The sequence below is a fragment of the Oenanthe melanoleuca genome, chromosome 9 (genome assembly GCF_029582105.1).
Source record: "Oenanthe melanoleuca isolate GR-GAL-2019-014 chromosome 9, OMel1.0, whole genome shotgun sequence".
Classification (NCBI taxonomy): domain Eukaryota; kingdom Metazoa; phylum Chordata; class Aves; order Passeriformes; family Muscicapidae; genus Oenanthe; species Oenanthe melanoleuca.
In genome coordinates this window covers 21,243,339-21,257,327 of record NC_079343.1, presented here as the reverse complement: position 1 = coordinate 21,257,327, position 13,989 = coordinate 21,243,339, and the positions used below count along the sequence as shown (strand labels likewise).

The 13,989-nt window shown below is 42.3% G+C and overlaps 1 protein-coding gene across 3 annotated transcripts in view; it reads left to right on the top strand.

Moving 5' to 3' along the window:
• DIS3L2 (DIS3 like 3'-5' exoribonuclease 2) overlaps window positions 1-13,989 on the top strand; it is a 178,185-nt gene that overhangs the window by 75,159 nt on the left and 89,037 nt on the right. For all 3 annotated transcript variants that reach the window (XM_056499071.1, XM_056499070.1, XM_056499072.1), the window contains one exon: window positions 2,304-2,477. In XM_056499071.1, the coding sequence (XP_056355046.1) occupies window positions 2,304-2,477 (174 nt within the window). The remainder of the gene's footprint in view (window positions 1-2,303; window positions 2,478-13,989) is intronic.

Here is a 13,989-nt window from a genome sequence, read left to right as displayed (position 1 = left end):
CTTGGAGCCCCAGGAATGATTTTACAGCCTGGCTGTTACTCTGGGGCCATTGGTGATCCTATATGCATTACCTTTGATCACATGCTGTCCTGTCAGATTTTGCTCTGATGCAAGTCATCACGCCTGCGTGACTGTAACATGGCCCCAATTAAAGTCAGTTATACACTTTTTATTTCAAGGTACTTGGGAAATGTTCCCTGGAACACTGTAAATCAAATGTTAATTACTATTAAAAAAATATTAGTCCTATATCAAACCTCTGGGTAAACCCCTTATGGTTCGTAATCTAATTTCAGTAAACGGATCAAGAGGAGCAAGGGTTTCAAGGCCGAGCTGGAAAGCACTCTGGCATTCAGAGGTGCTTGCCATGCCTTGTCCTGCAGATACCCAGCTGCCCTCCCAGTGCACTTCCCAGATCTGCCCTGCCAAGAGAAGGGCACCCAAGACTCAAGTTCTTGACGTTTCTGCTGGGTAGGGCAATGTGTCCTCTCTTTTCCTGTTCTGTTTTTCCATCCTTGGCAGTCCGTCCTTTGCGGACCCACAGGCTCATCCTTGCTCAGTCCCAGCTCTGCACCAGACGCTGGAAATGGTGATTTCTCTGTTTTATTGTTGCTGCTGAGAGAGAGGGAGATAAAACTGATGCCTCATTTATTTACATTAAAATAAGGATTAGACTGGGACCCAGCTGCAGGAACAGAGAACTCAGCCACGATGCCAAATGCGCACGTATTTCTGCCATACAGTTTGTACATAAAATTGAAACAATAAAGGGAAATATCTTTTATCCTTGTTTTCATTTTTATTTTAAAGCTAGACGATGTGAACTCTACAATTTACCACACCATGAAGTGAGCAATCCTTTCCAGCATATTACACAATGTGACAGGTTTATTACACAGCCCTTCCCGTTGTGAAGAAAGAGCTTTGCTCCCATAAAGAAGATGGGCTTGCTTGTGCTGAGAGTTTGGGGTTTGTTCTATGGGTTTATGGCACATTTGAAGCCTTGAGACCATCTTGCTTGTCCAAATAACAAGTACACTGTTTTGGCCCCAATTTAGGAAAGTAATTAGTGTCTGTTCTCACTCATTGGAATTAAAACAGAAGGATCAATATAATGATTGTGTATTTTATGCAGTGGAAAAACACTTATTAGAGTGGCTGGTTTTGTGCTGTGTTATTACCCCTCTCTTTTGTGTCATATTTTGATGGATTTGCCTTAATTTCAGTTGTAATCTTCTTGGGTCAGGAACATTATCTCTGTTGACTGTAATGTGCGTGGCCTAATGACAGTATATTAAAAAAGGAAAAGTAATTTAACTCTGTGTACTGTAGAGCAATCTAAAGGTGAGAAAGGGAGCAGGGGAGCCACCATGTGATATGAGTTCTCACGGGATATTTGTAATCAGCTGGAGGGGGAACAAATGTCTCACTCCTTTGGAGTCCTGGTTTGCACAGTGTCAGAGCTGAGCCTTGTTTGACACCAGAGCTGTTGGACAGATCCATGCTGGGGTTTGCACTGGAGCAGATGGAAACTTTCCCCAAGCATAATAGAGCAGCAGCCTCATCCATAGATGTGTGCAGAATACTTCATCAAGCACTGTTAGCATGGGGAACAGTTTTCCCTGTCTGTGACTTGTTTCTAGATCGCTGGCCCCTCTCCAGTTCAGAGGCTTCAGTTCAGCCATGAGAGGAGGAACAAATGACTGGGAATGCTGAGGTCCTGGAAGGAGCCTGGAAAATGATTGGAAAGATGATCTGTGGGTGTGTCTGTGTGACTCCTTGTAAGGGAGGGAGGTAGCAGGGCTTCTTCACAGCTCTGTCTTCACGGCATTGGTTTGCCCAGCAGAGATGTGTATCCTTTGGGATGGAGGGCAGTGTACTGAGCTCCCTGTGGAGCTGTCTGGTATTTGGTGTGAATCTATTCTTCATTCATTGTAGTGGTGGTGAGTCACCTTTTTCAGTGTTGATTAGAGGAGGGTCTCAAGGCAGCCATGTGTAATGCTAGATGTTGGATGCATTTTTCTCTAAAATTGGAAACTTTCTTACCTTGGCAAAAACCTAATATTTTTAAACATCTACTTCAAATGAGATACACAAAAACAGCCCAGCATAGTGCCTGTGAGTGTTTTCCACCTCCAGCAGACACAAGGCATGGTATGGTCTGAATTCCTGCTAAGTCCTCTGCCAAAAACTCAGGGAGAAGTGAATGGATGACAGAGTGTACTTGAGGGCTCTCTGCAGGGACAGTAACAACATGAGAGTAGTAATTATACACTTTAAAAAGCATCCTTTTCTTTCTGCAGGCAGTTGTGCAAAAGCCTTGGGCAGGCCGGAGAGATAGAGCCAGAATCAGAAGGGATCCTGACGGAGTATGGTGTGGATTTCTCTGACTTTTCGCCTGAAGTCCTGGAATGCCTTCCCCAGAACCTGCCCTGGGTTATCTCACCAGGAGAGCTGGCCAAAAGAAGAGATTTAAGGTAACAACAAAAAGCATGGTCTGACACTCCTTGAGTTGATGCAGGGTTGTGCTGTTTTGTTTGCTTTCATCACATTTTGTAAAGTCACTGACTTTATTACCATGTTATTTATGTACCATGTTATACTTTACCTGTGCTAGAAAGCATAGAAAGAAACTACTTTTTAAAATTACTGACAAACCCAGAAGATCAGTTACTTGAAGTAATTATTTAGTGAGTCAGAGAGACTTTTTCTCAAAAGAACTATTGCAAATTGAAAATTTGGTGTTTGGCACCTAATCTTGAAAGCTTTATGGTTTTGTCTGGGATGTATTATGTGTTTTAGTGGTAGTTTTATAGCAGAGATTTTGTGAATGCCTGGCAGATCAGTGATCTGGGACATCATTACTCTGAGACTTAAGACAGACGAAGACTGTCCACATACCTCACATCAGCCATCCCTGCAATGTAGTGATGCTCCCAACCATCTTTTGGGAACTCCACAGCCTGCTGAGTGGCAGACATTGACATTGCTGGACTACCCAAAACTAATGGAATTGCTACACTTCTAAGTGTCAGATTTTAGAGATGTCCTTACTAGAAAAGATTTAAAGACCAAATAAAAATGATTTGTTTAGAACCTCACTTGGCAATAAAGGATGATGCAGGCAAACAAAATTACATTATTAAGAAGTCACAATGTGTTCCATGTTCCACTTCCAGCCTTGCTTATGCTGTAGCATCCTGATTCAATTGGTGGATTCATTGCTGTCTTGTGTAGTGCTGAGGTGGAACAGCCCTAGGAGGCTGATTCCTCTGGATACTGCACTGGTACAAGCACCTGTATGTATGCAGCAAGCTCCTCTTCCTCTTCATTTATCTGTGTTACTGGCATGGACATTAGCAATTTGAGCAAATAAGCTGATAAACTGCAGCCATTTTTATTTCAAGGCAGAAAATGTATTTGTAATTGTACTCCAGGTGTTACTTTGGACCTAATTCTGCTCTGGAGTCTGCAGCCTCCTTACTGTTACAGCTTTCTGGATTTCCACTGCCATACAGTGGAATAACTTAGCAGAAAATCGCACTCCTGATTGATTAATGCTAACACTCGCCAGTTCCAGACTGCAGGCTTCAGGTAGCATTAAAAAAAAAAGTAGATACTGAATGCTGCTTTTCAGATGTTACTTGAAAGTGCTTATTTTTATATTCTTGACTACAGTTCAGTAGCCTTCTCTGTTTCTTCTGACCGAGTTCTTTTAAGCAAATAAAGAGCTTGACTTGTCTCCAGTCAGACAGGCAGTTTTGGAAACAAATTCCAAGTGCATTTCTTGCTTTTATTGCTGAATTATTACACTGAGACTTATCAAGGTGATAACAGTTCTGCGGTTAAGCCATTTAAATCCCTCTCTGCCCCTTCCTGACCACAGTGCACACTACAAAGTAGATTTCCTTTTGATCCTCTCAAATATAAACATTTAACAGTCAAAATTTTTAAGACAATTATTTGAGCTTAATTTGCTAATCCTTTTAATGTCAACTGCCACACTGCTGACTAACCAGTCTGGGTCTAAACACATATGGAGATAACATGAGACTTCTAGTTATGGAAAATAAAATACAGGTGAGTCTTCCTTGTGTTTCCTTACAGAAAGGGGTTTGTCTACCCAGAAAAAAGATGAGTTTTATTAGTAAATGCAGTATGAGTTGTAGGGAGGGGATGTCAGGTGGTTGGACACTTGGCTGGCATGTCTGATGGGTGAGACCAGAAGAGCTTGAGACTGTTTTTGACAAGTCCCAATGTAGCTTGGCCTTAACTTGTTATTAGATATCAGCTTTCATATTGTCAGCAACAAGTGTGCTGTGGTCTGCACTGTCTTACAGGGGGCCAGGACACCTGGCCCAGGATGGCATCCAGAGTGTCTGTTCTGGGTGCACATCTGAGTTAAGCCTTTTGTTCAAGGGGATCTCACACACCTGTGTGCCCATCTTTGCTGACTTTTGAGCATGATGATCTGTCAGGCTTCCCAGATTACTGTACAGTAGTCTGAGAGTATGATTTAAATTAATTACAGTGAAATAAAAACTCATCTTTTCTCCTAAAACAGCCATGCTAACACTTGTAAATAGCTCATCCTAGTTCAGTTTACACATTACTTGCTGGACGAGAGTAAACACTTGTTAGAGTTTAGCTTAAAGTACTTTCACCTCTAGTAAATCCTCTGCAGTTCTGTAACACAGGGCTGTAAATTTTCTAGTGTCATGTCTAAAAGTTGTGGTATTTGGAACTGAGACCCAAAAAATGTCTTGTATTTTTGTGTGTTTCCTCTTCCTGAGATAACTTTTCCTTGTTTCTTTTCATCTTGGGAAATGACCCTTTCCTCCTCAAAAGGCAGTTTGTGCGTTTTGCTGACCAGTGTCCAAGGTGTGGTCTGGGAGTCAGAGTGTGGAGTATGGAGAGAGGGGCTCTGCACCAGAGGTGTTTGTGAGTGTGGTTATAGATGAAAGTGAGACAATGTGTTTCAATAAGCTGCTGAGCCTGGGCAAGAGGGAAAGGCATTTTATCCATGCCGTCTTGTAAATATGTTCCTTGATCTTCCTGCAATTCTTTCAGTTTTACAGGGAGCCTATTCTTGCCATGCATATTCTGTTTGGATAGCAACTGTGATCTCACCTACACAGCCTGTATGGCATTGCTTCCAAGAGATCTTTTTTTCCCTCATTTCTCCAGTAATAGCTCTCAAAGAAAGGTTTACATAATATTTCAATATTACTTAAGGCAGAAAAGATCCAAACCTTGTGGATGACTTTGAAATGATTTAGCTGGCTTAACACTCTGCTCTGCCACTTTTGCACAGTTTTGCCATGGACATCTGTTTCTCACCTGCTTTGGTTTATTTGTAAAATTAGACAAGTATTTCACAGGCATTCCCAGCTTACTTGTGTCTAAAGAGCACCCAAAACTTCTAATGAAAAGCACTAGGCAAGTATTAGGTGTTGGCATTGCATCCTGCAGTTGCATTTTTACAGAGAGCATGAAGGTTCATGAAGTATCAGAGTGTGTGGTTGAGGAAACTTCTCTTCCAAAGACTTTAAATATGATAATACAGATAGGACTGGAGTGCTCATTTTATTATTCAGGTTGACTGGAATTGGTATTTGTTTCATTAGAAGTTTGAGAAGTGTTTGGTTTCTGCTTTTAGGGAAACACTGGAGGATTAATGTCATAGAGACAAATGTTGATGAGTGCAAAGTTTCAACCACTTTCTGGTCTTTTCCAGTGTTACAACATGTAAATTTCATTTCCGTGTTTGCTTTGGGACAAAATGTAGCCCCTGAAGAAAAGAGGGGTGAGGGAAAGAAGGAAATACGAATTTCAGAGGTAGGTGAAGGAGTTGGGGGCAGAGGGAGGAGGAGGCCATTTGAAGAGGTCTAGCCAGGAATCTAAGAAACCCAAAAGCTATTTCTAAGACTCATTCCAAATGTTTCTAATTTCATTCATATCTTTTTGTTTCCTTTACTGCTTAACTGGGACAAGAAAGTAAAGCCAGGAAAGTCCAATCATAGTGGGAAACAAAAACCTAAATATTGGAGAGAGAAAAAAGGCTCTTCTTTGCAAAGCAATTCTGTCTTTTGCTTGTCTTCCATTGTTGGTGTTACTGTGGAAAATGTATAGCATCACTTTTTTGGAAAGTGTTAGAACCTGTTCAAGTAGAGATGGTTTATATAGTCTAACATGGAAGAACTAGAGGATATCTATTTCTTTACCATTTGCCTAATAATAAGTGAGCCTGTTGACCTCCGCTGGACTATTACAAATGTGAAACTTGGCACTCAAAATTGCTTGCTCTAAATTTTCCAGTTGCTTTCTCTTTTTCCATTTGATGTCATCCTGCCAACTAGTGATTTTATTATTATAAACAGGACATTGTATTCACTTTTAAGAAGAAATATGAAGCTGGAGGTAAAATTACAAACTGCAGTTTCTCAGCTGGCAAAATACAAAACAATGAGCTAAAAATACTGAGCAGAGAAAGGGTGTTGTGGCAGGGAACTCTGAAATATCTACAAGATGGATGTGTTCTGAGGAGCAGAAACGGACTGACTTCAGCAGAGCAGGGCTAACCTCTGAAGAATCATCAGACTGTTCAGCTTGGAAGGCAGCTCTAGAGATCATCTACTCCAACCCCATTGTTCAAAGCAGGGTTAGCTGGAGCAGGCTGCTCAGGGCTGTGCCCATTTGGGGTTTGGATAGCTCCAAAGATGAAGATTCCACAACCCCTCTGAGGAGCATGTTCTGGGGTTCAGAAAAATGTGTGGTTTTTCCTTCAAATAGATTCTCCTGTGTTTTGTGCCCATTGTCTCTTGTCCTGTTGGATGCCACTGGAAATTGTCTTGCTGTCTTCTTTGCTCCCTGTATCAGGTGTATTTTCACATTGAAAAGATCTCCCTGCCTGAACCTTCTCTTCTCAAAGCTGAGCAGTCCCAGCTCTCTCAGCCTCTCCTTGTAGGTTGGATTTTCTGATTCCTTCATCATCACCAAGGTGTTTCAGCAAGCCTGCAGCACTGTGTTGGTATCTCCTGGTGCTGGGGAGCCCAGAACTGGACACAGCACTCCAGTTGTGGTCTCACTGGTGCCAGGCAGAAGGGAAGGATTGAAGGAATGCATCCTTTGTCCTGGCAGTGCTCCTCCTAGTGCAGCCCAGGAGGCTCTTGGCCGCCTTTGCTACAGTGGCACATTGTTGGTTCATGTTTAACTTGTCCATCAGGACATCCTTTTCTGCCAAGCTGCTTTCCAGCTGGTTCTTCCCCAGTCTATACTGGTGCACAGGGTTATTCCTCCCTGTGTGCAGGACTCTGTTTTTCCCTTAGAGCTTTGTGAGATTCCCATCAGAGCATTTCTGTGCCGTGGCTGCACACAGGGGCCAGCCAGGATCCACTGCTTTGGCAGGAGAAAATTAATGCTCACCTGATTGCCTTGCAGGGCAGTTCTCTACTGAACTTTGCTCTTGGAGGAAAATGAATGCAATGAAGCTTTCAGTTAAAATTTGCATCTTGGTATTTCAGCACAGGTCCTCAATTGCCTTCAGAAATGTGGCATCCTTCCTTTGGCTGAGAAGGGAAGATAAGAGCAGAGGTGCTCTGCGTGTCCCTCTGCCCACTGGGGAGGGAAGCTCTGCAGCACTGTTGGTACCTTCACTGCAGCTCTACTTTCCATTTATTTCTTTCTCAAGGAGTGTTACAGCTGGTAACAGGGATTAGCACTGTGTATAGTAGGGGTTTGACAGCATGGTCTTTGCTGTAGATGCCCAAGGAGATTATTGACTGATAAAATTAGAAGTGATGGTAAAAATGGCAGCAAGGTGCCAGTCAGGTGCAAGGGGTGTTGGAGGAAAGCAGTCAGCCTCTGAAACAGATGTCTTTCCAAGGCAGGTGGACAACTTTAGTTAGGAATGAGTGCAGGGCAGATAAAACATTGTTAAACAGCTTGTTTCCTGGAGATTTTCCACTACAAAAAGCTAGTGTTAAGTAGAGCAAGTCTTACTCAGCTATAATAGGATATGTAAAAATGCTCTGGTTTCTGGTGGAAACTGAGAAATGACTTGTTTAGCAAATGTATAAGCAACATTGCTACAGAACTGACTGTTATCTTGGAGTGGAGTGAAGACAAGAAAAGGGCCAGATTATGATCTCTGCTGTCTCACTGAGCTGTTCTGTGACTGATCAAATGTTCTCCATGGAGAGATACACTAGATTAGATACATAGGTGTTGTACAAAGGATTACTCAGTGATGTCTAAGCATATCAGATCCAGTTCCTCTATAACAGGATTGATTCCAGAACCTTGTAATGGTGACTGTACCTGTTCTGGATACTTCTACTCTCCAGGCAGTCTGGACAACTGTACCATTCTTGGACTGATGAGGAGAGCTCATGTTAGCTCCTTTCTCTGCCATTAGCTGACTAAGTAAAACTCCTGAATAATATGCTCAAGGTGCTGTTGCCAGTGATCTGATTCAGCTCCTTGCTTCTCGTTGGCTTCTTTTGGTCCTCCTCTCTGTTTTCAGAACATTTTCTACTACAGTATAGCTACAACAATTATGGTGACCCTGTTTTGAACAAAATGATGCATGGTCTGTGTTCTCAGATGCTGTTACCAGTGTCTGGTGTACATAGACACAGGGCAACTTCACCTTTTTCCTTATAGGAAGGTGCATGTGATCATTGGAAATGATGCTTCAAGCAGAGTTGGTGGTGTGTGGTTGGTTTTTGATCTTGTAGGCCATCACACCTAACCTTGCTTTGTTAGAAATCTGTTTATTTGGGGAAAACAGTAATAATGTTTGCACCTAGATTGCTATACATACAGTCTTGTTCTTGCCTGGATATTTATTTTATGGAGATAAATGGAGGGAATAGCAGAAGGAGATGAGGATAAAATCTTAAATAAGTCTGACAGTGTCTGTGTATCTTACTGGATTCCACTGGATCACAAGGTGGGGTTTTGATGAGCAGAGGAAACTGCCATATCCTCTCATGTTTATAGATGTTAAGTGGTGCAGTTCAGGTGTGCCAAATACTGTGTCTGTACTTGATATCACAGTGCTTTGCTGGTGCCCTGCTCTCACTATAGGTCAGATAACACAGGGTGGACAAGAGATGATGTGTCCAAGTCCTGGTGTCAACCCAGGTATCTGTCTCTGGTGCTGTAGCTGAAGAAACCCAGAACTGCTGCAGTTGGTGAGGTGGGGTATCCCTGCTGTGGTATTTCAGAGCTGATCACTAGGACATGCTGGTCATTATAAGAAACAGTATTTTCCTTGTGGTTCCACTCTGTTGGAGTGATCTGAAGCATGCTTTAACCTGTCCATCTGTCTCAATTTTGGGTGATTGGATCTTTGTTACCAGGTTATTCTCAGATCACTCCATAAAAAAAATGAACAAGCCATAAATCATAATATAGATGGCCCAAAAGCAAGTGTATGAGGCAGAGCTGCCTTGGAGATATCACAGCATGGATTAGAAGTGGGACAGTCTGGAAAAGACTAGCAAAAATATTCTGGGAGATAAGGGATTGATTTACAAGGAAGGATTAACTGTTCAATGTGTATCTGCCAACACTGAAACTAGAAGGTTGTGAAAGATATAGTAGTTGATAGTTAAAAATATGTGGACCAAAATGAAAAAATGAGAATCATTTACGATGGTGGGAGGATAGAAAGGAGTGTTATAAGGACAAGTAAGGTAAAACAAAGAGGAAGCCTTTCCTGTCCAACCCAAAATAGACTGTAGTGTAGACTGCTAAAGAAAGGGCTGGAAACTCCATCACTAAAGATGCTTGATACCATACAGGAGAAAGTCCTTGCAAATGTATTGTCATGGACAGCCTGGCTCATACCTGTGGGGGCTGGATGACCTAATGTCTCTTCCATTTCTAGCCCTGTGCAGCTATGATTAAAGCAGTTTATATAATACAAGTGCATTTTCAATTACACTTTGCTTTCTTGCGTGGGATAGTGGTGGTGCAGAGAACTCATTATATTTGTGGCACAATTACAGCATGACTTGTAGGAAATACTGCTGGTACTTGGCCTCTCAGAGACTCTGATCTTGTTTATAAATATATGTTAGTTTTTCAAGCCATATAGGTATAAGATTGCAGTGCTCTTTTTTTCTTTCTTCCCCCTTACTTGGAGACCATAAATATGGAGGAAATAATAGAAAGGTAAATAGAAGGAATAATTGATTCTGGTTCAGCAACCCAGTGAACAGTCCCTGGTGAAAATGTAAAAGTTTATTGTTGTAGATGTGTAATACACCAGGAGTCATTGTCAGCTGCTCTCTTGGACTGAGGTCTGTTTTCTGAACCAGGACAGGACATTAGCTAAAATACAAACACAGAGAAATTAAAAAGAGTAGTGCTGGTTTGAAGTTGGGCTTTCAATGCATTTTGAGCTCTGCTGGATTTTTTGGTGGTTTATAACACTCAGTGTTTGGAGGGATTAGTTTTTGCTTCCAATTATTCTATAATTTTAGCTAATTTTGAAACTTATGCACTGTGCCAAAAGAGTTTTGTGATATGTCATGTATCTTTGTCAGTCTGTTACAGAGCATTCAGAGTTTCATCAGAGATTTGTCAGGGTGCTTCTCTCACAGGCATATTTTTAAAATATATTCCTTTTAAGAGGCTGTCTTGGAAGCAGCCACTCTTGGGTTTTAGCTAAAGTCTGCCAGCATCAAGTGTGACAAATGTGGTAGACACTACAAGTAATAAATGTGTTTAGGAGTGAGATGTTGAAGTCTCAAATGCTCAGGCACTAGTCTCTGAAATGTCTCTTGGAGAAAGGGTGCTTCATCCCAATTTGAGTGATGAATATTGGCAGAATTGGTCCTGTGCTTATTGGCCCTTGGTAACAAACCTGCGCCGACACCATGGCCGAGCTGGGTTTACTTGTGATTGAAGAACGAGATTGATTTTTGTGGTTGCCATAACAATTGGATTGGTGTGTGAAAAAATGTTAGTAGTATTCACTGGAGTGAATTGACAGCTCTAGGATGCCTGTTCCCAAATTAAAACAACTGTTTCCAGCTCTGAGAAATGGTGTCTGCTCAGCTTTTGCAAGATGGTGCTCAGCAGGGTCTTAGAAATGACCTGAAGAGCTTAAAGATTTTAAAAGTGCCTTTGCTATGCCTAATTTTAAAAAGCCAGCTTTGAGCTGGAGTTAATAAGAGTAAACCAGGAGGCTGAGCTTTCACTCCCACCAGGCTATTGTATGTATTCACAAAGTGGAGAGAACAGGACAATCTAAGGAGTCCCTAGAAGAATGTAAATGCACTGCAAGTGTCTAGACATGCAGTCACTCGTACTGTAAATGTCTTAGCACTGACATACTCAAGTTTAAAGAAGGCTTGCACTGCTGAAACTTTATTAAACAATGGTCATTCCTGTCTCACCTCCAGCTGAAGCAGTCTGGACTTTGGAAATGGGCTGGTGCTTCTGCAGGAGATTCAGCTTGGTGCTTCAGGAGCCTTTGGATGATTGGGGGGACTGTGAGCCATGACAGCTGAGCCTGGGGCAGGGCAGGGTGTCAATGTCACTGAGCTGGTTGAATCTTGAGTGCTGGAATTCACAGACAGCAAGTTTCAGTCACCTTCAGGCTTCTGCTGTATTTTTTGTTCTCTTTTGTAGTTGTTTTGGAGGTGTTGGTCTCTGTAAATGTCTGGTGAGACATCACAGGAGACTGCTTGGTCTGAAAGTTGCCTGTGGGAGGGGAGTTAGAATGGGGGGATAAATCAGCTAATTAAGTTCAGGTGCCTTAGTTCTATCACCTTCCTAAGACAGGGAAGTGGAGAGGGAGGTGCTGATCTCTTTTCCCTGGTGACAGGACATGTGGGAATGGTTCAATGCTGCACCAGGGGAAATTTAGACTGGATATTAGGAAGCCTTTCTTTACCAAGGAGATGGTCAAACACTGTAACAGGTCTGCTAGAGAGGTGGTCAATGCTCCAACCATGTCAGTGTGCAAGAGGCATCTGGACAAAGCTCTTAACTGCAACTTGCTTTAATTTGGTCAGCCCTAAATTGGTCAGACAGTTGGACCAGATGATTGTTGTTGGCCCCTTCCAATTGAAATAATTCCATTCCATTCCATTCCATTCCATTCCATTCCATTCCATTCCATTCCATTCCATTCCATTCCATTCCATTCCATTCCATTCCATTCCATTCCATTCCATTCCATTCCATTCCCTTGCACATCCTTCTATTTCAGCCCCTGTGTCTGGGTTTCTTGTTGGGAGACTTTGAGTGATTCCCTGCTCAGCCCCTTCCTTAGGTGCTTTGATTTTCTTGCAAAGAATCTCTGTCTTTTTCTCTCATGAGACTTGGCATTCTAAATTCTACCCACAGCCCCATTCCTGAGCAGTGCAAGTTCAGACAAATGCCAAAGTTGGGGCTTCAGCCTGAGTGACTTGAGGTGGTGGTGGCTGCTGCCAGGACCAGGAGAAGTGGTGATCTGTATCACACAGGAGCATGGACATGGTTTGGCTGCCAGCTGACTTGTGCTTGTGTTGCCTGGGATGAAATTCCTCCATCCTCTGCTTTGCCTAGTTCCTGAACAGCTGGATCATACTTAGCTTCTTTAGGCCTCTGCCTGCTGTGAAAGGTTACACCAGCTGGTAAGGACAACATCTTGCTTCATGAAGGGTTTGCTGATGCTCTAGTGGGTGCATGTGGCTCTCTGGACTGGTATTTCATGTTGTTGGCATTTATTAGTGGTGAAAATCTGGGCTTCATGTCTCCACTGACACATCTGTGTCCTGCTAGCCTCTCTCTTGAGCAAAGAGTGAGCCCTTACCACTGGAATTTTTAATCTCCTAATGTCGTTGGTGTTCACAGTGTATGGTTAAACTAAGTGATATGTTTAATTCTGAACAGTTTACCTGGCAGAAATGAATATATTCTACCAATCTTTAAGGCACAAACTGTGTAGTGTTTTTTCTGCTGATTCTTGTGAATACCTTAGCATAGATGTATACATAGATGTATGTATTTGCACAAAGTAAAGCAAACTGCTGTTGCAGTCCTGTGATCCGTGAACATTTTAATTTCCATGATGGTAATTCCAGCTCACCAACAAACTACTTATCTTACCTTTACTGCTGCACTAGCCATTTATTTTAGGTCCTGTTAAAGGTAAAAAGAGTAACTGCTCTGCAGACGTGCTTGTCTGCTTTAATTAGTCTTCTGAAGCTGCGCAAAGAGCACTGCACTTAATTAGCTTTCCTTAAATTAGGATTGATATAACAACCTGTATAGGTTGACACCGTCATTACTGTCTAATAAACTAAGTGCTCTATTCTGTAATTTTTTTTCCCCCAGGTGGTTGATTTGCAAGATGCCAGACAGAGCCTGCTTTAGCAGGGCCCTTGTCACTGCCTTGGGGCTAGAGGTTGGCCAGTGCTGCTGGGGGCTGGCAGGGCCTGGGCAGTCTGGGTGGCTCCTGCTTTCCTGATTCTTGTTTGCAGGTCCACCATGGTCAGTTGTGAGCAGTTTCCCTGATCCTCCCAAGTCTTGCAGGCCTTGCCTTGCTCTGTTGCTGAACCTCTGAAACAAGGAGAAGGGAGAAAAGATTCTGTTCTTCCATTGGCAGAAACTCCATGCCAGAGCAAGTTCATCTCTGCAAAGCTGCGTTAGACATCTGTTTTACATGAAGATGGTCCTGTAAAAAGTGGAAGTTGCCACACTGAAATGCTTTGGGTTTTTTGACCAGTTATGGGGGGTTCTTAAAGACACATATTTATCTCCAGTCCTTTCCAGCATGAAGACCAGAAAACCTCTTAACTCTGTGTCTCTATCTATTAAACCATTTACTTTTAACCAATTGTGTATATGTTGGAACAAGTGGACTTAGATCATCTCATTACTTTTGCAAAGTATGTTTTGACAATTTGAAATTAATAAACCAGATTTTTATTAGGTATAATGACAATGAGAGATGCTTCCTTTGAGGCCCTGAAAGAAGGGAAAGAG